The 21,067-nt window shown below is 47.6% G+C and overlaps 2 protein-coding genes across 3 annotated transcripts in view; one reads left to right on the top strand and one right to left on the bottom strand.

The window, feature by feature from the left end:
* Positions 1-365: 365 nt before the first annotated feature.
* On the top strand, positions 366-13,636 carry LOC309399769 (solute carrier family 22 member 6-A-like; the record flags this gene model as incomplete). The annotated part of the gene is made up of 10 exons (XM_081967874.1): positions 366-773; positions 4,155-4,258; positions 5,127-5,281; positions 6,679-6,847; positions 7,392-7,515; positions 8,854-8,969; positions 9,090-9,304; positions 9,815-9,923; positions 10,966-11,169; positions 12,301-13,636. The coding sequence occupies 10 exons, from the start codon at positions 366-368 to the stop codon at positions 12,398-12,400; spliced, it is 1,704 nt and encodes a 567-aa protein (XP_081824000.1). The 3' UTR covers positions 12,401-13,636.
* DPF2 (double PHD fingers 2) overlaps positions 13,235-21,067 on the bottom strand; it is a 21,849-nt gene continuing 14,016 nt past the window's right edge. For both annotated transcript variants that reach the window (XM_081967875.1, XM_081967876.1), the window contains exons 7-11: positions 20,387-20,524; positions 19,532-19,660; positions 19,241-19,353; positions 18,852-18,933; positions 13,235-16,507 (exon numbers count right to left, since the gene is read on the bottom strand). In XM_081967875.1, coding sequence (XP_081824001.1) covers positions 16,431-16,507; positions 18,852-18,933; positions 19,241-19,353; positions 19,532-19,660; positions 20,387-20,524 — 539 coding nt within the window. In that variant the 3' untranslated portion in view covers positions 13,235-16,430. The remainder of the gene's footprint in view (positions 16,508-18,851; positions 18,934-19,240; positions 19,354-19,531; positions 19,661-20,386; positions 20,525-21,067) is intronic.

The following is a 21,067-nucleotide window of genomic DNA, read 5'->3' as shown; positions in this document are numbered from 1 at the left end:
CACACAGATGGTTTTGGGAGAGGAAGGAAAAAGGCCGGCTCGGCTGGGGGTGCCCGGCTCAGATTTTGCAACCCCAGTTTGCCCCCATGGCCTCCGTTCTTTTAATTCCTCCACCCGCCTGGTCCCCTCCAGCAATGTTTTCACTGGCCGCCAAAGCAGGCCTGGGAATAACTTTTTCAAGATGCTGAGCTTGAATTCAGAAGGGGAAAGTTGTTGTTTTGTGTTTTTATTCTTCTTCTCTCCAGTGCCAGAGAAAGCCTGGATGGAGCTTGGCATGATTTCCGGAGAATCTGGCCCGCGACGCCGGTGAATTCCTAACTTTGGAAGTCCTCGTTTCTGGCTTTCCGAAGCGCTCCGTTTCCGCCATGACGTTCGCCGAGCTCCTGGATCAGATCGGGGGCATGGGCCGCTTCCAGATCCTGCAAGTCACCTTGCTGGTGATCCCGATTTTATTAACGGCCAGCCATAATCTGCTCCAGAATTTTTCAGCCGGGATACCTGATCACCATTGCCGGGTCAGGCTAACGCACAACAACGGCACCGATGCCTATCCCAACCGGACTCAAATGCCAACAGGCGAGGAAGACCTCTGGGGGATTCCCAAAGATGCCAGCGGGCAACCCGAGAAATGCCTCCGGTTTGTGGCCCCCGAGGGGCCCCCGCTGAATGCCAGCGCCGAAGTTAGTGGCAATGGCACGGGCAGGGCGACCGAACCGTGCAAGGACGGATGGGTTTATGACCGAAGCATCTTCACAAACACCATCATTATGGAGGTGAGAGGGCAGAGGTGTGTGTGTGTGTGCGAGGAACGACAATTGGGTCTGGATTTTGTTGAGGTTTAGAAGTCCATTTTTGAACCCCTGTGAAAACCCAGGCTCCAAAACGTTGAGTCAGCCATACGACAAGATCTTTGGTGGGTCGCTAAATTTTGGAAAGGGAGAGAGATTGCATTCTCAGAAGTAAGCCTGCGTTTTGCACCTTCTCCAGGACGCGATGGGTTGGAAGGGATCTCCAAAATGTCCCCCACACCCTCATGGTTGCAAAGGAAGCTTCCACAGAGGGAGGTGACCTCAATTTTTGTAGGGGCAGGGAGAGAGAAAATCAACATGTATAAGACTAGGATTGTAAAAACCAAGATTCTGGCAGAAATTTTCTTTTCTTTTTTTCCTTCCTCCATGCTAAGTATACAGAACAAAGAATGAAAGCATTGGAAAGGAGCTTGGGAGGTTTCTAGTCCAGCCCCTTGCTCCAGCAGGATTGGATTAGATGAACAGAGTTGGAAGGGACCTTGTAGGTCATCTAGTCCAACCCCTTGCTCGAGTAGGACACCATTTCTGACAGATGACAATCCAGTCTCTTCTTGAAAGCCTCCAGGGATGAAGCTCCCACAACTTCCTAAGGCAATTTCTGTTCCATGGGTTGATTGCTCTCACGGTCAGAAAATTCCTCCTTATTTCCAGGTTGAATCTCTCCTGGATCAGTTTCCATCCATTATTCCTTCTCTGGTCTTCAAAGGTGCTTTGGAGAATAGCTTGATCCCACTCCTCTCTGTGGCAGCCCTTCTACCATTCTGGACAAATGGCTGTCCAATCACTTCTTAAAAACTTCCAAAGTTATTTTGGCGTGTATATATGATGTCTTTATTGTAAGAATCAGGGACTTTATGCAATTCCCCTACCACCACTAATTGCTGCAATTGACTAGGAGGGGAGCAATGGTATTACCCATTCATCCTGTTCTCTTTCTAGTCCAACAATTTACACATACAAAAACCCATATGTTTTTAACAGGCGTTCAGTCTCAGAGCTGAATGAGATGGGTGTGGGGTTTACCGAACATCCTTAACTAGGATGCAAGGAGTGAAGTTAGAAGATCATGTGAAGGAGAAAGAGAAGAGATTCTACCAGCTAATCCAGAGAGGGTTTAGATTTAACCCTGAATAGATTATTCAGCCCTGGAACAATTTGCCTCCAGAGAGGTTTTAAAGAAGAGATTGGACAGCCAATTTGTCTGAAATGGGCATAGGGTTTCCTGCCTGAGTAAGGGGTTGGACTAGAAGACCTCCAAGGTCCCTTCTAATTCTGTTTGTCCTTCCTTCCTTCTCCTCCTTTTCTCCTTCCTTCCTTTCTCCTTCCTTCTCCTCTTTATCCTTCCTTCCTTTTCCTCGTTCTCCCCCTTCCTCCTCCTTCTCAAATTTCTCCTTCCTTCTTTCCTAGGTTTTTAAGAAGAGATTGGATAGCCGTTTGTCTGAAATGGCATAGGGTTTCCTGCTTGAGTAGGGGTTGGGCTAGAAGACCTCCAAGGTCCATTTTAAGTCTGTCCTTCCTTTCCTTCCTTTTCCTCCTTCTACCTCTTCCTCCTCCTCTTTCTCATTTTCTCCTTCCTTCCTTCTCCCTCTTCCTCCTCCTCTTTCTCATTTTCCCTCCTTCCTTCCTTCCTTCCTTCCTTCCTTCCTTCCTTCCTTCCTTCCTTCCTTCCTTCCTTCCTTCCTAGAAGGTTTTTAAGAAGAGATTGGACAACAGTTTGTCTGAAATGGTATAGGGTCTCCTGTTGAAGCCGAGGGTTGGACTAGAAGACCTCCAAGGTCCCTTCCAACTCTATTGTTCTGTTAAATGAAATTTTCTGCTCCTATCTTCCTATGTCGTCCCCCCCCCCCATCCTGTTGATTAAGTTTATGTTTTTGTAGCCGTTTCCCCGTTGTTTCTACTTTGGATACATTGCAATTGTTGCAAAACACCAGCAGTTCTTTGAAATATATTTATTAAATTTATGTGGATGCCTGTGGCGCTTTCCAAAGTGACTCTGGGCTGCCTGCAAATCGAGAACGCCAGCCATTCGCTCGCAAGTGAATGCCCCTGAAGCTGTCTTGATTTTACTGGCGGGCTAGATCTGGGGAGGTCTCCAAAACTTTGGGTGACTTTTAAGACTTGCAGACTTCAACTCCCAGAATTCCTCAACCAGCATGGATGCAAGGAATGAGCTTAGATTAGATCACGGGAAGGAGGAAGAGGAGAAATAGACTCCACCAGTTAACCCAGAAAGGGCTTAGATTCAGCCCTGGATGAATTACAGGTTGTCTTTGATTTACAATAGGTAGAGGAATTCTGGGAGTTGAAGTCCACAGGTTGCCAAATTTGGAGACCCCTGATTGACATCCTGCCTTGAGCTCGGGAGTTCAAGCGTTCCTTCCTTCCAGTTTTCCCTGGCACAACAATCCTGTGAGGGAGGGTTAGCAGTCCATTGAACAATGCGCACAAATTAAACTTTAATTTTGTTTTGCTCCTTGGGGGTGTATTATTTGATTTCGTTTGCATGTTGCTCTTTTGATTGACTTTTCTTTTTATCAGATCGTTTTTTTAAGTTGTTTAGGAGTCTAGTGGTCCATTTCAGGAAACTCAGTTTTGCAGCAATTCTTCTCATCCACAAGGAGCTTACAATCAACCTCTCTCTCCCTCTCTCTCCTTCCCTCCCTCTATCTTTCCCCCCTCTCTGTCTCTGTCTCGTCTCTTTCCCTCCCTGTCTCTCTCGTCTCTTTCCCTCCCTCTCTTTGTCTCTCTTTCCCTCCCTCTCTGTCTCGTCTCTTTCCCTCCCTCTGTCTGTCTTTGTGTCTTGTCTCTTTCCCTCCCTCTTTTCCCACCCTCTTTCCATCTTTCCCTCCCTCCCTCTTTCCCCCGTCTCTCTGTGTGTCTCGTTTCTCTTTCCCTCCCTCTGTCTCTCTTGTCTCTTTCCCTCCATCTTTCTTGTCTCTCTTTCCCTCCCTCCATCTGTCTGTCTTTCTGTCTCTCATCTTTCCCTCTTTCCCTCCCTCCCTCTCTTCATCTTTCCTTCCCTCCCTGTCTGTCTCTTTCCCTTCATCTCTCATCTTCCCCTCCATCTTCCTTGTCTCTCTTTCCCTCCTTCTGTCTCTCGTCTTTCCCTCCATCTCTCGTCTTTCCCTCCCTCTATCTTTCTTGTCTCTTTCCCTCCATCTCATCTCTTTTCCTCCCTCCCTCCATCTCTGTCTGTGTTTCATCTCTTTCCCTCCCTCTCCCACCCCCTCTCTCTGTGTCTCTTGTCTCTCTTTCCCTCCCTCCCTCTCTGTCTTTCTCTTCCCCTCCTCTCTGTGTGTCTCGTCTCTTCTCTCTCTCTTCTCTAACTGTTTTCCCTTTCACCAGTGGGACCTGGTTTGCAACCGGAAGACACGGAGACAGATGGCACAGTCCATTTACATGGGAGGCGTTCTTGCTGGTGCTCTTATACTTGGGAGCTTAGCAGACAGGTGGGTCTTAACAAGAAGAGCTGTGCTTTGAGGTGAATATAGCCAGAAACTGGGGAATGCAACAATGATTGATTAGTATCCCACTTCTGCCACCAATCCTGCCCCTCTAAGTTTGTGGAAGTCACTCTCTTGGCCTCAGCCTTCTTCCCTGCCTCCCTGTGGGAGTAATTGTGGCCTCTCATAAAAGAAAAAGGAGTAAGGGAAAGGGAAAGAGAAAAAAAAGGGAAAGAGAAAGGAAAAAGAGAAATGGAAAGAAAAAAGAAAGAGAAAAGGTAAGGAAAGAGAAATGAAAAGAAATGGAAGGGAAAAAGAAAGAGAAGGAGAAAAAGGAAAAGGAAAGGAAAGGGAAAGGAAAAAGGGAAAGAAAAAGAGAAAAAAGAAAAAGAGAGGACCAAGAGAGAGATCAAGTTAAGATTCCACAGGTGGAAGATGAATGGCCCTTCTCATAGGACATAAAAGAGGAGCGAAAGGGGAGGGGGATTTTGCAGGAGACAATTCGTTCGTTCAGTGGTTAGATTCGTTTCAAGAGTGTGAAGATCTGTCCCTGAATCCCAGAGACTCTGTACCCAGCCTTTTTCCTTGCATTTCGGAAAATATTGACACGGCAGCTTTCCAAGATAGATAAGGTCTGTGGTCATAAATACTCCTTTGAAAGACTGTTTGCCAGGCCTTGGCTGAAGGTGAAGGAGAGGAATTCACATTCGTTTAATAAAAAGGGTTTTGTCGGGACGAGGACTCTGCCTCCTGTTTTTTGAGGAAGCCTAGGTCAGAAGAACACTGCTAATAATATCAATATACCTATTATGACTGCAACCTCTGAAGAAGAGATAATGGTTCCCATGGATTGACACAGAATTCTGTGCCGCAGGTTCGGCCGCAAAGCAATCTTAACTTGGTCCTACCTCCAGCTGGCTGTTTCGGGGGTGTGCACGGGTTTTGCCCCCAATTATGCAGCCTACTGTGCCTTCCGGTTCCTGGTTGGCATGGCACTCTCTGGCATTGTCCTCAACTGCATGTCTTTAGGTAAGACGGGAGGAAGTTGGTCAAACTTGGGTGGGGGGTTGGACTAGATGACCTACAAGGTCCCTTCCAACTCTGTTAATCTGTTAAACATCTGTTAAACAAAACCAGCTGAGGGGGAAAAAAAGAAGTGGGCAGGATGGGACAAACAAGATATTTACAGCATTCCAGAGTATTAAAGGCCACTTTTAGAGTTTGCAGCCTAAACTAGGGTTTCCCGGTCACTTTTAAGATGGATTGATTCCAGTTTCCCAGAATTTCCCAGCCAGCCATACGTGGACTTCAATTCCCAGAATTCCCCAGCCAGCAAGTTTTGAAATGTATGGACTTCAACTCCCAACACGCGACTGGGAAATGCTGGGAGCTGAAGACCACGTATCTTAGCAGAAACTTTTAAAATAGATTTCCCCAGAATTCCCCAACCAGCATGCTGGGAGTTGAAGTCCACGCATTTCAAAGCATGCTGGCTGGGGAATTCTGAGAGTTCAAGTCCACATGCCTTAAATTTGCAACTCTAAACATACTTTCCACTCCATTCAGCTGGTTCCCGATTCTCAGATTGGACAGAGTGGCCTTTCTCCCCCAGTGTAGAAATTTGGTCGTTGCAAATCCCCACCGGTTGGATTCGGGCCTGAGAGACCGCTGTCGGGAGCAAATAGCTCGTGAGGAGGGGGGTGCCAAAGCTTATTTTGCAGGCTTGCAATTTTGCGCATTCCTCACTCCTCAAGCAATGTTTGGTCCCCAGCGTGCTGTTGACTTGTCCAAATATTTATCTCTGCGGTTTACCATACCTGACTCTTAATTTGATTAAGACCCACTGGGAACAACAGGTCATATGATCTGCAGAGAATGCAGGAATAATTGAGGTGGGGGGGGGACATCACGCTCGAGACCCAGGGAAGGAAATGATGCAAGCAGAACCTCAGTGTCTCTTGGCTTGCCAATTGAAGTGGGGGGAAAGGGCACCACGTGGTGCTCTCTGGCCACTTTGCATTATCCGGGAATGACTGAAAAAGACTTTTTTCCCATGGTATGGAGCAAGGTACTCTTGCTCGCAGAGAAAAGGGGTTTTAATGTTGGAGGAGAGGAGCCTTGGGTTGGAGGTAAGGTGGCAACCCATTTGGAAATCAGTGGGGATGGGTAAAGCAGTGTTTCTCAAGGATGACAGCTTCGAGAGGACTTCAACTCCCAGAATTCCCCAGCCAGCCATGCTTTAAGAGGAGTGGACTTCAACTCCCAGAGTTCCTCCACTTGCACGCATGGTCTTCGAGTTGAGCCTGCTGGCTGGCTGGGGAATTCTGGGAGTCGAAGTCCACACATCTTAATGCGGCCAACCTTGAGAAAACAACGGTGTAAACTAACACAATTAATGCCCATGCTTTCTTCTTCCTTTGCACTAGTCCTGGAATGGGTGCCCACCAACACTCGCACCATTGCTGGCACACTGGTGGGGTATTCTGCCACCTTTGGGCAAATCATCCTTCCTGGCCTGGCATATGCGCTTCCAGATTGGCGCCAGCTACAATTCACGGCATCCATGCCCTTCTTCATTTTCTTCATATACTCGTGGTGAGCAAGGCGGCCTTTCCTGAAAACCTTGTTGTTAAGTGAATCGCTGCAGTTGTCAAATGAGCAACATGGTTGTAAAGTGAATCCGGCTTCCCCATCGACTCGGCTGGTCAGAGGGACACAAAAGTGGATCGCGGGACGCTGGAAACCCGTCATGAATATATGAGTCAGGGTTGCCAAGGGTCTGAATTTTGATCTTTTGGGATGCTGCAAGGGTCGCTGAGTGTGAAAAACGGTCACAAGTCACGTTCATCGGCGCCGTTGTCATTTTGAGCGGTTTATAAGTTGAAAACTGTTATTCCTGGTCCTGGATTCGAATCTCACCTCCTCAAATGTACATTTGAGAGATTGATTTTGCTCGTTTTCCGCTCCCGGTTCCGAAGCCATTTTTCAACAGTCACTAAATGGACGGTTGAGCGGTCCCCCAACTTTGTGACTTGATGGCCCAGAGAGGGGAGGGTACCCCGATCTAGTTTAAGCGGCCTGTTTCTGGTGGAAGAGGCCAGGTCTTTCCAAAGTCACCAGAACAGGCTTTTTCACGCAGGTGGTTTGCAGAATCGGCCCGGTGGCTGGTGCTGTCCGGTAAAGCGGAAGAGGCTGTCGCCGTGTTGAAGAAGGTGGCTCAGCTGAACGGGAAGAAAGACGAAGGAGAGAAACTCAACACCGAGGTATGAAGGGGTAGAGCAAAGTAAATGTAGGTTAGTGGGGTTGATGGTTGATGCCCTTTGTTGTGGCCCACCAGCGGCCAGTGGTTCTGGCGACAGATTCGGACAGTGAGGAGGGTTGGGGAGGAACCTGGGCCAGTCCTGGAGTCTGGGGAAGGCTCTGAGGAGGGCTCTGTGTCGGAGGCAGAGAGGGGGCCAGGGCCGTCTGACAGTTATCAGCTGCCTTCAGAGTCAGACATCAGTGGGGCAGAAGAACAGCTGGAGCCTGTTCCCAGTATGCGCATGCGCAGAGCTGCCAGACAAAGGGAACAGCTAAAGAACAGGGGTCGACTTGGGAGTAAGGCCACAGGTGGACAGTGAATGGCCCCTCCCATGGGGAATAAAAGAGGAGCGAAAGGGGAGTGGAGTTTGCAGGAGTTCCATTTATTAGAGTGAAAATCTGTTCCTGACTCCTTGCCGAGGAACTGCTGCTACAGCGTGGCGTTTGGAAGATATCGGCCTGGCTGCTCTCCAAGCCTGATAAAAGTCTGCAGTTGTGAAATCTCTTGAAAAGACTGTTGGCAGGGACTTTGCTGGAGAGGAATTCACTTTAAACTAAATAAAAGGGGTTTTATCGGGACAAGGAGTCGGCTTCGTGCTTTTGAGAAGCCTAGGTCAGAAGACTCTTGTGGAAATCGTCAGTTCCTGTTTGATGGTGGGAACTGCGTCTTTTAGAAATGGGAGGCTTCTGAACTTCGGTTTGAAAGAAACCAGTTTAGTCCAGGGTGCCAAACCTTGGCGACTTTTAAGACCTGTGAACTTCCAACTCCCCAAATTCCCCAAAATGCTGGAGGTTCATGGCCAGGCCGTCGTAAGTAAACCTGGTTGCAAAACCTAAAACCAGGGAATAATTAGTCTCAGGGTCTGCCACCCCGTAGAAACACCCAGGTTTCTAGTCCTCATGGTTGCTCCGAGAGCAAGATCTTTAGGGATGCGTGGCTGGGGAATTCTGGCAGGTCTTAAAAGTCGCCAAGGTTGGACACTCTTGGTTTAGTCTGAGTGGTCCATTTACTGAGTCAGTCCCTCGGTTTTGAAAGCTAGCAGATTCCTATTTGGTGGGAACTACCGGGGTTGACATCGTTTTGAGAATCCCAGCTGAAGCCCTCCTGGTGGTTCTGGTTCCACAGCCAAGGTCCTTGAGGGAGGGGATAGCAGGGGCTGGGTCCTCCGAACAAAATTTTAAAAGCCAGTTCCATCGGGCCAAATGAGATAGAACCTTGCGAGAAAATACCACATACGGCAAGTCGCTGAGCAAAACGCTGGTTGTGGCACTCGCTTCTCCCCTTTGTTGTTGGGTGTTAGGTCTTGAAATCCAGCATGCAGAAGGAAATGATGTTGACCCAGTCGTCCTACACCTTCGCCTCCTTGGCCCGGACGCCCACAGTACGCCGGATCTCCTGCTGCATTTCCAGCGTGTGGTACGTTTCGATGGGCACCCTTCCTTCCCTAACGACCTCGTTCTCGGAACTGCCATGAGGACTAGAAACCTGAGTGCCGACTTCTACAAGATTCACGAAGATCCTAATTAATTCTTTTAGGTTTGCAACCAGTTTCGCTTACTATGGCCTGGCGATGGACCTCCAACATTTCGGCTTCAGCATCTACCTCATCCAGGTGGCCTTTGGTACTATTGATATCCCTGCCAAGCTGGGCTCGGCCATCGGCATGAGTTACATAGGAAGGAGGCCCACGCAGGCTTCGTCCGTTATCTTGGCCGGGCTGGCCATTTTGGTCAATATCTTGGTGCCCACAGGTGAGCCATTTGAAGTCGGTGCAGGTGCCGAGGGAAGCCATTTTTAGCTCCCTGGGCCCAAAATTAATGTGACTTGAATGCCTCCAGCTCAGAAACAAAGAACAGAGGTAGTCCTTGGGTTATGACGGCAAGTGGAACTGGAATTTCCAGATATACTGTAAGCAGTGCTGTTATAAAGCATGTTATGTACAGATAGCCCCTGACTTATTCTGGGAGTTGAAGTCCACTCATCTTAAAGCATGCTGGCTGGGGGATTCTGGGAGTTGAAGTCCACCCATCTGAAAGCATGCTGATTGGGGAATTCTGGGAGTTGAAGTCCACAAGTCTTCAAAATACCAAGGCTGGACACCCCTGCTGTAAAAATCTATTGTGGCTCCTACCTTCCAATGGAAGGAAAGAATCCCATGAATTTTGACAATATAGAATTTGTTTTAGCATGGAGTGTCCGAGCATTCCTGTTTTCATCTCCTCTTTTTTCCCCCTCCTCTGCTGTTCTTCACCTGACCGAAGATTTACGGACCCTGAGAACGTTTTTGGCCGTGCTTGGCAAGGGATGCCTCGCTTCCTCTTTCAACTGTCTGTACCTGTACACTGGAGAATTGTACCCCACGGTGATCAGGTATGTTGCCCTAATACCTCCGAGGCTCTTGAACCCTTGACCGGTTTTCAAGTTTTCGTAACAGCACTTCGACGTTTTCTGTTGTATGATCCAACCGGACAAATTATTCTCTCTTTGAGTCAAGTTTGCGTTATCACACACCTGGTGCAGAACCAGGAGTGAAAAATCAGCAAAATCAATCTCTAGAATGCGAATTTGAGGCGGGTGGTGAGATTTGAACGCACAGCCAGGAATGAGAAGTTATACAGGTAGATCTCAACATATAACCAGTGTCGGGACCAGAATTTCCATCGCAGAGCAAGACGGTTGTTAAGGGAGTTTAATGACCATTTTTTTGCCACCGTTGTTAAGCAAGTCATGCCGTTGTTCAGCGAATCTGAATTGCCTCCCTGATTTTGGTTGGGAGCTGGCTGGGAAAGTCTCAAATGACAATCACGAGACATGGCAGACATTGTAAATACAGGCTGCTTCATAAATACAGGTAGTCCTCGACTTACAACAGTCCGTTTAGTGACCGCTCAGTTATGACAGCACTATAAATGTGACTTACATTTTGCAGAATCTCTCTGATCATGTGATCAAGAATTCAGATGCTTGGCAACTGCTTCATATTTACGACAGTTGTAGCATCCTGGGGGTCACACGACCCCCTTTTACGACCTTCCGACAAGCGAAGTCAATGGGGGAAGCCAGATTCACTTAACAACCATGTGACTAACTTTCCAATTGCAGTGATTCCCTTAACAAATGTGGCAAGCAAGATTGTAAAACGGGGCAAAACTCCCTTAGCAAAACATCGCGCTTAACAGGCATCAAATTTGAGCTCAATCATGGTCGTAAGCCGAGGACTACCCGTACCTGAATTTTTATTAACACACGACTGTGGGGATGCTGCGACAGTCATAAGGGCAAGGAGGAAACCCACAAGAAGCCGAGATCAAAAATTCCTAAAAGGCAGGCGGGAGTGAAAATCCAGGCATTTATTTTTCCTTTCCTCGGTTCGCGGTTATTGTCCTTCAAAGGTGGTTTATTACTGTTGCAGACAAACCGGGATGGGGCTTGGAAGCACCCTAGCCCGCGTGGGTGGCATTGTGGCACCCATGATCAAAATGACGGGTGAACATTGTTCCTATCTTCCGTCGCTTATCTACGGGACAGCCCCCATCCTCTCGGGCATTGCTGCCGTCTTCCTGCCCGAGACCCTCAACGTGCCGCTTCCTGATACTATAGACGAGGTGGAAGGGAGGTGAGTTTCTTGCACACTCGGAAAAGCAAGTGTGACGCCAATAGGGCTCGGGTGTGTGTGTGTGTTGGACTAGGGTCTGGGTTCGAGTCCTCCTCTGAGCCACAGAAGCTTGATTGGCTGATTCTGGGCAGTCCTGCCCACTCAGCCAGACTGGTGACATGGGGTAGATGCTAGACCAGGAATGGGGAGAGCTGGGTTTCTCACATTTTGACCACTTGGACTTCAATTCCCAGAATCCCTATGCAAGCTGGAAAATTCTGGGAATTCTGGGAGTTAGTTAATGTATTTTATTTGTATCCTACCTTTATTATTTTTATGAATAACTAGCTGATAACATGGCGTTGCCCGGGTATTTATTTATCCTAATCAATACATTTGTCTTCAAAAATAATCCTGGAACAAACATAATTTCTAATGTTGGATTTTCCGCCTTAACCAGAGGGAGCCCCCTTGTGGAGTACTGTGAAGCCGTTACCATGGCAACTCCATTGCGCTGTACAGTAGAATCCATTTTACAACAGCACAGTAGAAGCCATTTTAAGGCACAACAGGCTGTATCTTAACAGAACACACACACCCAAGGATGTTAGGGGTGTCTTACCCCCATACTATTAATTTCCAGAGAGTAAGTCGTCATCTGTGTACTAAATTTGGTTGAAATTGCTCAAAAGCATTCCAGAGCTACCACACACACACACGCATATAGATTCAGCGAACGTCCAACGTGGACGTTTTTTCCCCACAACAACAACCCTGTGGGTGAGACTGAGAGAACATAGCTGGCCCAGAGACAACCAGTGGCTTTAATGTCTTACGGTGGGACTTAGACTCACGGTTTTCCTGGTCACTGGTTCAAACTCACCCAGCCAACTTTCATGCTTAAAATGGGACTACAACTTAAGTCTCCTGGTGATTGGCCCAAAGTCACCAAGCTGGCTTTCAAGCCTAAATTAGGACTAGAACTCCCAGTCTCCTGGTTTTCTAGCATGGTGCCATGGCCATTCAACCAAACTGGCTCTCCGAATCGAAGTTCATCCAACTTAAAGCACACTCGCTGGGGAATTCTGGGAGAGGAAGTCCACTCAACTTAAAAGCATCTCCTCAATTTCTGCTTGTTTTTAAATATTCCAGAATAACCCCGGAGAGACAGTCCCTTACCAATCAGAGCCAAGAACCAGTTTTGCTCCAGAAATTGGACCAAGGGAAAACCCTGGATGGCGAAATTTGCTAAAATTGGGAAAACAAGGAATCAGAAATTACTGCAAGTTCATTAGATGTGTTTAATTGTCTTTTTTTTTGCCTTTGGGTGGGAGGTGGGATTTTCAGATTTTAAAAAATCAACCAAATAAATGAGTAAGAATTGTTGAAAATTGTAGCCATGCCTCTCTGATATTTTGACGACTGGACTAAGTCCCATCTCTAAGAATGTGCTAATACGCAAGTAGTCCTTGACATACAATTATTCATTTAGTGACATTTCAAAGTTATACAGGTGTTTTCTTGACTTATAGCCATAGTTGGGACTCATTCGCACTAAAACATGATTTTAGAATTCTGAACGAACAACCACCTTTTGTGATCACCTTATGACAAAGGGAAGTCAAGGGGGAAGCCAGATTCACTTAACAACCGGATGAAGAAAATCCATAAAATGGGGCAAAACTCACTTAACAAATGTCTCACTTAACAGAAATGTTGGGTTCGATTCGAGGATTATCTGTAACATTTTTAAAAAGTGAAAATATCAAGGTTGCCCAAGTTTTTGCAATCAATATTGGAATAATGCATCTCCTAAATATAACTCTTAACAGCCCCCCCCCCAACCTCCCGCCCCAGTGTTGCCAATCCCCTCTTCCAGACCCAGACTGGCTGAGGAGGATCTGTCTGGTTTGGCCAGTTTTAAAAAAAATCTAGACTGGACAATAAACAATATTGCCTGTTCCCTTGTAGCAGCTGCATATTAGAGACAACCTTGATCTGAAACGTTGCCCTGTGGCTCAACCGTTGCCGCTTAGAAGAAAAGAATTAAAATCCACATCCAATTGCTGGGCCGACACCACAGGAGTAAATAAAAGCAGTATTTATTCGCTAATGCTTATTACAGCCTTAAAATAAAATCGGGGAGGAGGGGAGGGAGCCAAAATATATGTCAGCTTCTACTGCAAGAATAAAAGATGGGCTGGGAAGGCATGGAAAGTCTCAATATTTACTTCTTTTAAAGAAAGAAAGCCCAAATTCCAAACTATGCAATCAAGAGGGTGCACAAATCAATTACTCGGAAAGGAAGGAGAAAAACAAAAACAAAAACCAAGCAACCAACTCAACGGGGAACGGGTACTCGGGGGGGGGGGATCAGACACAGTGCAGAGGAGGTGCGAAGCTGTACAACTATTTGCGGGCGTCACAATGAGAGAGAGAAAAATGAGGTATTACAGCCCATCCTACCTCCCACCCCCCTGCAAACCGACAGAACTAGCCTGACCTGAGCATGAAACCTCACAATGTGGCAGCACTGAACAGATTCACACACTATCCCCCCTCCACCCACCCAAGCCAAAGAGCCAGACTACCATAAAACTGGTTCCAAGAAGCCATTTTGGTTTTTTTTATTTGGGTAGCTATTTTTTTGTTTGTTTAAGACACAGGTGTGATGCTTCGAATGAGGACCTAACAACCGAGCTGGGGATGAGACACGTAAACCTCACCTCGCCCCACCCCAAGGGAATGTTTCTACAACTTTCTCTCTTTGTTTGATACATGGGGGGGCCTGACAGCCAGCCCTTGCTGCCTCTCCCTGGGGTATGGAGAGAAAAGAATTTAAATGATATTTTTTTAAAAAGTACAACTAAAAGGGAATCCAGAGCCAAGTAAGTGCACAAATCATAGATATCTCTCCCCTACGCATAACTCGGAGATATACTAAGTTCCCAAGAACCATACGTTTCAAGTCTTCTTGAAGGTGACTGGATCAAAGCTTCCAGCGGTCACTTTGTTCCTGGCGTGGGCCAAATCTGTCCCACTAGGACCCACCGCTGTCCTTTCCACTATTGTGTGTCCTCCAGTAGGGTGGGCCCCACGGCCCATCATCTTAGATAGCACAGCAATTAAAAGTGAGGCTCCGAGTCAAGAAGGCTGATCTCTCCTGCCAAGCAGGGTAGGGAGAATCAAGGAGAGAGATGCGCCCCCCCCAGGCCTTTGCGAAGTTTAACCTTGCATCAACAAATTCCAGGACTTGTGTGCAGACTCAAGACCAGAGAGACAGAGAGAGAGAGAGAGACAGACAGACAGACACAGAGAGAGAGGGAGAGAGGGAGGGAAGGAGAGGGAGACACAGAGAGAGAGAGAGAGGTAAAGGTAAAGAGAGAGAGAGAGCAGATCCCATTTGCTTTGGCAGTCCCGAGTCCCCCATCGCTTTTGGCAAAGGTGGAGGAAGAGAAGATGTCTTTGGAGAAGACGCGGAAGGATGCGTGTGAAGGGGAATGTCGGAGGTAGGTTTTAAAGACAATCTTAGAAAAAATCAGGCACGTTACAAGTATAATATTACACAAAAACCCTATTCCAGAAAAAAAGGCCTCTCCTTCTGCAAGCGGGATCTTGCAGAAAACCTTGCCACTGGCGGGGAAAAAGGAGAGGAGTGGGGATTCAGATTTTTTTTTTATTTTGTTTTAAGAAAAGCACCACTTGTTAGCAAGACCAAATCCTCAAATTGGGGCCAAGGGGAAGGGGGGAAAATATTGAAAGTGGGTTTGTTCCTGCAAGAGAAGTTCGACACCCTGAGTCACATTGGACCAGGTAGCAGCAGAGTGGGAAGAAATAGCATGCAGCAGGGATATGGGTCACTCTAGGCCCTGCCTCTGGTGAGATGGGAGACTCAAAATAGATTTTAAAGCAGCTTATTTGAATAAGCTCAAAGTTTAGGGAAGCAGAGGTGTCCAACCTTGGCAACTTTTAAGACTAGTGGACTTCAATTCCCAGAATTCCTCAGCCAGCTAAGACTCGAAAACTTCAATTCCCAGAATTTCCCAGCCAGCTAAGACTTGTGGACGTCAATTCTCAGAATTTCCCAGCCAGATAAGACTTGTGGATGTCAATTCCCAGAATTCCCAACAGCTATGCTGGCTGGGGAATTCTGGGAGTTAAAGTCCACAGATCTTAAAGTTGCCAAGGTTAGACACCCCCGTTTTAGAGTCAGCATCCACCCAAAAGTTGCCCAACGAATCACCAACCCTCCAAATCTTCCACACAACTTACACACCCCAGCAGACTCCCCGAATGAAGGGATTAACTCCGGTGTGATAAAAAGCCTGATGGAGCTTTAAATGCTCGCGCACACCAACATAGGGACAAATGGACCTCCAGAGGAAGAAAGCATCTTGAAACCCACCGTTGCATGAATTGAAGCATGTGGGATTGGTACCCAAGCCCCATACTTAAGGAATTTGGAGAGGAGAAAGTGATGGATACACTCTCTTCCCCAGATTAAACCGTGCAGGATTTTCCTAACTCATCCAAGACACGGATTTGGCAAAGTTTGAGGTGATCGTTTTGAACGGGGCAAACTGAGTTGCTTTGCCGTCGCGCTTGCTTGGGCGAAGCCTGGAGGATGCCTTTGATTTGGGTTCCCCATGCCACCCATGATCCTCTCAAAGGCTGCTGTGGTGCCACTTTTGAACCACGTTAGGGGGCGGGGGGGGTAAAATAAAGGTTTTTTACAGGGACGAAGGAACAAGTGAAGTTTAGAAGCTTAGGGGGCACGGGGGAGCCCAGACCACTGCGATGGGGCTGAACAGAGGAAGCAGATGGAAAAATCAGTAAAAACGATTCAATAGGTTTTCTTTTCTTTTTGCTTCCGGTCTCGCTTGTACAGACAAAGTCCTCAAGCTGGGGTGTCAGTCCAAGACGTTGTTAGTGAGAAAAGAAGGAGCATTTATGCTCCCAGGCCAGCTGTGGTGCTCCTCAGCCTATCATGGATGCTGGAGTATTATTATTTTTGAGGAAAGGGTCTCAAAATTCTTAGGTAAAGGTTAAGGAAGGAGGGAAGGGGTTTTAAGCCCCAACTGCCAGAGGGGAGGCAGGGGGAATGACAGAAGGAGAGACGGTGAGGCAGAGGTGTGAGTGTGTGAGTGTCTGCGTGCGGATGTGTGATCCAACCAATAAGGGAGACACTGACCCAAAGTGGGAGGCGGGCAGCAGGAGAAAGATTAGGAACCCCAAGAGAAAGCGTGGACAAGTGAAGGTTCTCGTCGAAGACTGAAAAGCCATCAGGAGGCATTCTGGTTCTGGAAGATCGAGGCTTTCTCCTTCAGCAAATCCAGGCAGAGGTGGCAGCTCCAGCTTCCTGCCAGGGGAAAAGCATTTTCGTTAGTCTTTTTTATTGTACATTTTTCTTTCTAATACATCACATTTCCACTTGTGCAACGGCCGTGTACTGGCTATATCCACTGCTTTTTGTGTAGACAGAGTTTTATACACCCTGATTATAACCACTATTCTCTTAATTATACATTTATAGTCTCTTTTAAATACATAATGTTGTACGTCATAGTTATAGGCATTATTTTCATAATTGTACCATCAATGCTATATATTAATCTCCTTTCTCCTTTCTCCTCCCTTTTCCTCTTCTCTCTCGTCTCTCTCCTCTTCTCCACTTCCCTCTCTCTTAGTCCTCTCCTCTCGCCCATTTCCTTCTCTTCTTTCCCCTCTCTACTTCCCTCTTCTTCCTTCTCGTCTTCCCTCGACTTTTCTCTCCTGTCCTCCGTCCTGTGTGTGGGTAGTTCTTGACTTACGCCCAAAATTTCAGTTGAGAAAATTGTCAAGTGAGTTTTACCCCATTTGATCCCCTTTCTTAGCCACGGTTGTTAAATGAATCACTGCAGGTGTTTTAAGTCTTGTGGTTCTCAAGGGAATGTGGCTTCCCCCCATGGACTTTGCTCGTCGGAAAGTCGCAAAAGGGGATCAGGTGAACCCGGAGCACTGCGACCATCATAAATGTGAGTCAGATGTCAAGCATCCGACTATAAATCATGTGATCACGGGGATGCTGCAATGGTCATAAGTGTGAAAAAGATCACTATTTTCAGTGCTGTTATTAAACTTCAAATGGCCACTAAACAAACTGTTGTAAGTCGAGGACTACCTATAATGTGACTCAGTCCCTTTCTCCCCTTCTCTGCTTATTCCCATTCCTTTTAGGATTCTCGGGTCAGAGCATATCATAGAGTGAGGGACCTTGGAGGTCTTCATAGAGTCACAGGCCTAGAAGGGCCCTTGGAGGTCTTCTAGTCCAACCTGCTACCCAAGACAGGAATCCTGATACCATCCCAGACAAACCCAGTCTCTTCTTGAAAACTTCCAGGAATGGAGCACCCACAATTCCAAGAAGTTAAGCTCTTTCAACGATTTAACTGTTCTCGCTGTCAGGAGTTAGGGGCTAGCGATCCAATGCAAGCTGGTTTGGGACACTTTGGAGATGAGCAAATCATTACTGTCGGGTTGGCATCGATATGTGTCAAATTCCCGGGCAGAGGTCGTTACCTCCTCCAAACCAATGATTAACTGGAGATGTAAAGATTAATTCCAGGAACTTTTAAACCGGACGATGCGTTGGCTCACATCCTGTGTGGCCCATGCAATGGAGGGCCCTTGTCTTCTAACGAGGAGGTGACTCACACAGAACCATCCCGGGATGGTTCTGTGTTAAGTCACCTCCTCGTTAGAAGACAAGTTGCAACAGGCGTGAAGACAGACAGACAGGCAGACAGAAAGATACACACACGCACACAGCATCTATAATTGAACTGGAGCTGTCACAGCCTGAGAGTGACTCAGGATTCCCTTTGTCAAGTGATGTAAAAATGAACAGACTCTTTGAAATTCACATGAGCTGAAAGGATTCTCTCAAATCCCTGAGTCAGCCCTGGCTCTGGGAACAAGGAGCTTGCTGCAAGCCACCATTTTTGCCTTGTCATGATACAGGAAGTGAATGCACACAACGTATGTCTTAATTTTGAACTTCTTTCCCTTCTTCTCCTTCCTTCCTTCCCTTTTTAAATTCCTTTTTTCCTTCCCATTTTTAAACTCCTTCCTTCCTTTGAAATTCCTTTTTTCCTTCCCTTAAACACCTCCCTTCCTCTTTTCCTTCCCTTCCTTCTTTCCAATCCTTCCTTCCTTTTTCAAATTAATTCCTCCCTCCCTCCACTTCTTTCATTCTATCTTAATTTATAATGCTGCCATTCCTCCAATAGGATGATCCCGGGCAGCTTGAAATCTCATGAGGTTTCGTAACAGAAGACCTAAAATCTTGTACATTGGAGGACACAAGAAGATTCGAGGCTTCAAAATGCTATTTCTTACATAACATTCGGGTGCTGGCCATTTCATCCTGGAACATCACGGGCACTGAGACCCTTAATGGAACAGGTACCTAACCTGCAAGATAACTCCCACATTTTTATTTTAAAGAAGAGAATGAGCCACAGTAGTGGGCCATAACCTGGGGTCTTCCTGATGAGCTAGAACCACCAATTTTAGAGCAGCCAGGAGAAAGGGAGGAAGGAAGATCAAAATGAAGGAAGGAGGCTGCTCAACAATTCTAGGGCTGCACAGTCCTTCACAACTCCAAAATCTCACCCAGGGGAAAGGTGGGGAAGCCACAAGAAGGGGAGCAGAATAGCACTCACCTTCTGGGGGTTCGGACATAGGTGGGGTGAGGCAGTACATGTGGTAACCGCGGTCACAATCGTCACAGAACAACAGCTGGTCCTGAGGAAGATGGGGAGGGATAAACAATGAAGAAGGATACTACTTAACCACCACCCCCTCCTGTTGGACTGGAGAAAACAACACCCAGAGGACTTAAGTACTCCCCTTTCTTTTTATGAATCCCCAAAATGTGACATTTCCCGGCATGCAAAAGACCCTGGAAGGCTCTCCAGAACTGTCAGACCCATGTTCCTATCCAACCTCCTCACTGTCTGAATCTGCTGCCAGCTTTGCTGGCTGCTGGCGGGCCACAACAGAACCAGATCAGCCTTTGGGGGGCAGGAAGGGGGAGGGGAAGCAGACTCACATCGTTCTCCGAGGTGCCGCAGATGTTACAGCACTTGCATTCAATACACTGCCAGCGGTAGGTCTTCACGGCAGCCATCATGACTGGGGTGAACTGCAAGCAAGATGGATGCCCTAGAGAGGCAAGAGAGAGAGAGAGAGAGGCAGCGTTAAGACGTAGCCACCTTACCCTAGGAAAGGCAGGTGAGTTATTTGGCAGGCGGGCAGCTAAGACGAAAGAGAGCCTCCCCCCAATTTCCTTTTCTCAAGGGTGCACCCAAGGAGGGGAGAGGTCTCCCATTGGCTCGTGTACCTGATCGCCCGCAGTCCGAGCACGAAACCAGCTCTTCGGGTTGACCCGTCTTCTTGTTGATCTTCGAGTCTCCCAGACAGAAGTCGCAGTAATTATTGGGCAAGGCCAAACCATCGGGACCCTTCTTGGCTACGGGGGAGGAAGGGGTTTGTCTTTCAAAGCAAGGCACAGGATCGTCCTGTTTAGCAGCACAGCTAAATCCCGAGACACCTCCCCCCCACCTCCCAAAAATGGGCAAATCCTGCAGAGAAAACTTTGGGCAGTAAAACTGTGAGATCAGAAACATAACTTGGGCTCAGCAAGTTTCCTAACAAACATAATGGTTGCAAGTTATTTCTGTTTTTTAAACCTTGGATGGTCCCTCCTGCCGCCACTTAGTTTTAAACCGTTATAGCCGAGCCCATTTCTAACCGCAGTGGGTAATTGTAGCCTGACAATTCTCACGGGTGCAGGTGGCACCATGATCTTCTCTGAAAATGGACCAGTGAGGGAATTGGCCGGGGTGGAAGAAACACCCCCCTCGCTAGAGAAGGTTCCCGTTGATAAGCATAATTGGGCAACAGAGCTGGAGCCCTTTCGGACTCCGGCCGCTGCAGGTGATTCAAAAACAAGAGACCCAGCGAGGAGTTGGGGGAAGGAGGGCGTGGAGGTGACGAATGCCAAAGTGGACCAATGCAACCTGACAGCAAGACTGTTCCATGACCTCCGTTATGCAAGGACCAGCAGGGCTGAACAAAGGTGCTGTCCTGATTGATAGGGATCAGGCTGAACAGCAGCATAGAAAACCGGCCCTGGGACTCGCCCCACCGACTCCAAACATGTCAAAGGGAGGGACAGAAGCTCCCTGCAGCTTACTTTTCTGCTCCTCTGATCTCTGGGAGACGGGTGTGGGGGGCTGCGAATCCTCCTTGTCTTCCCCTTCTTCTTCTGCCAGGTGACAGTGAGCGTAGTGGTAGCTCAGGCCGGGACGATTCTTGTAGCGTTTCCCACAGACTGACCAGGAAAGGATCAAAAGGAAACATTTTAGAGCCACGTTGGATGTAAAAGAACAGCCCCAGCCCCCCCCCCCTCCACGTCCCTTCTCAGCAAAACCCACCGGTGGGCTAAGCCTTTGTTCAAAATCCACCCCAAAGCCTGCTTCCCCAAACAGGTAGTCCTCAATTTACAACCGATCACTTAACAACTGTTCAAAGTTTTAACAGGCCTCCTCAGAGCTACCTATGTCCTGTTTTTGGAGTTACAACAGCCGTACACCCCACCCTGCGGTCACACGGCAACCGGGGCACTTTTGCAGCATCCTGCGGACACACAACTGCAATTGTGACTTTTGGGGGGGGGGTGGCTGGTTTTCAGCGTTTTCTTCTGGTTTCCAGCGAAACAAACAAACAAAACAAAAACCCCAATGCCCATTGGGGAAAATAGATTCGCTTAACAACTTCTGCATTCGTTTAATGACGATAACTTTGAACCCGGTCACCCGATCCTTCGAAAGACGGCTCCAATGACTGAACAATTGTAATTCCAGCCTCAATTCCG

This window comes from Natrix helvetica, assembly GCF_964273705.1.
Source record: "Natrix helvetica genome assembly, chromosome: 16".
Lineage (NCBI taxonomy): Eukaryota > Metazoa > Chordata > Lepidosauria > Squamata > Natricidae > Natrix > Natrix helvetica.
Note: the sequence above shows the minus strand (reverse complement) of the source record. Positions and strands in the feature narration are given on the sequence as shown.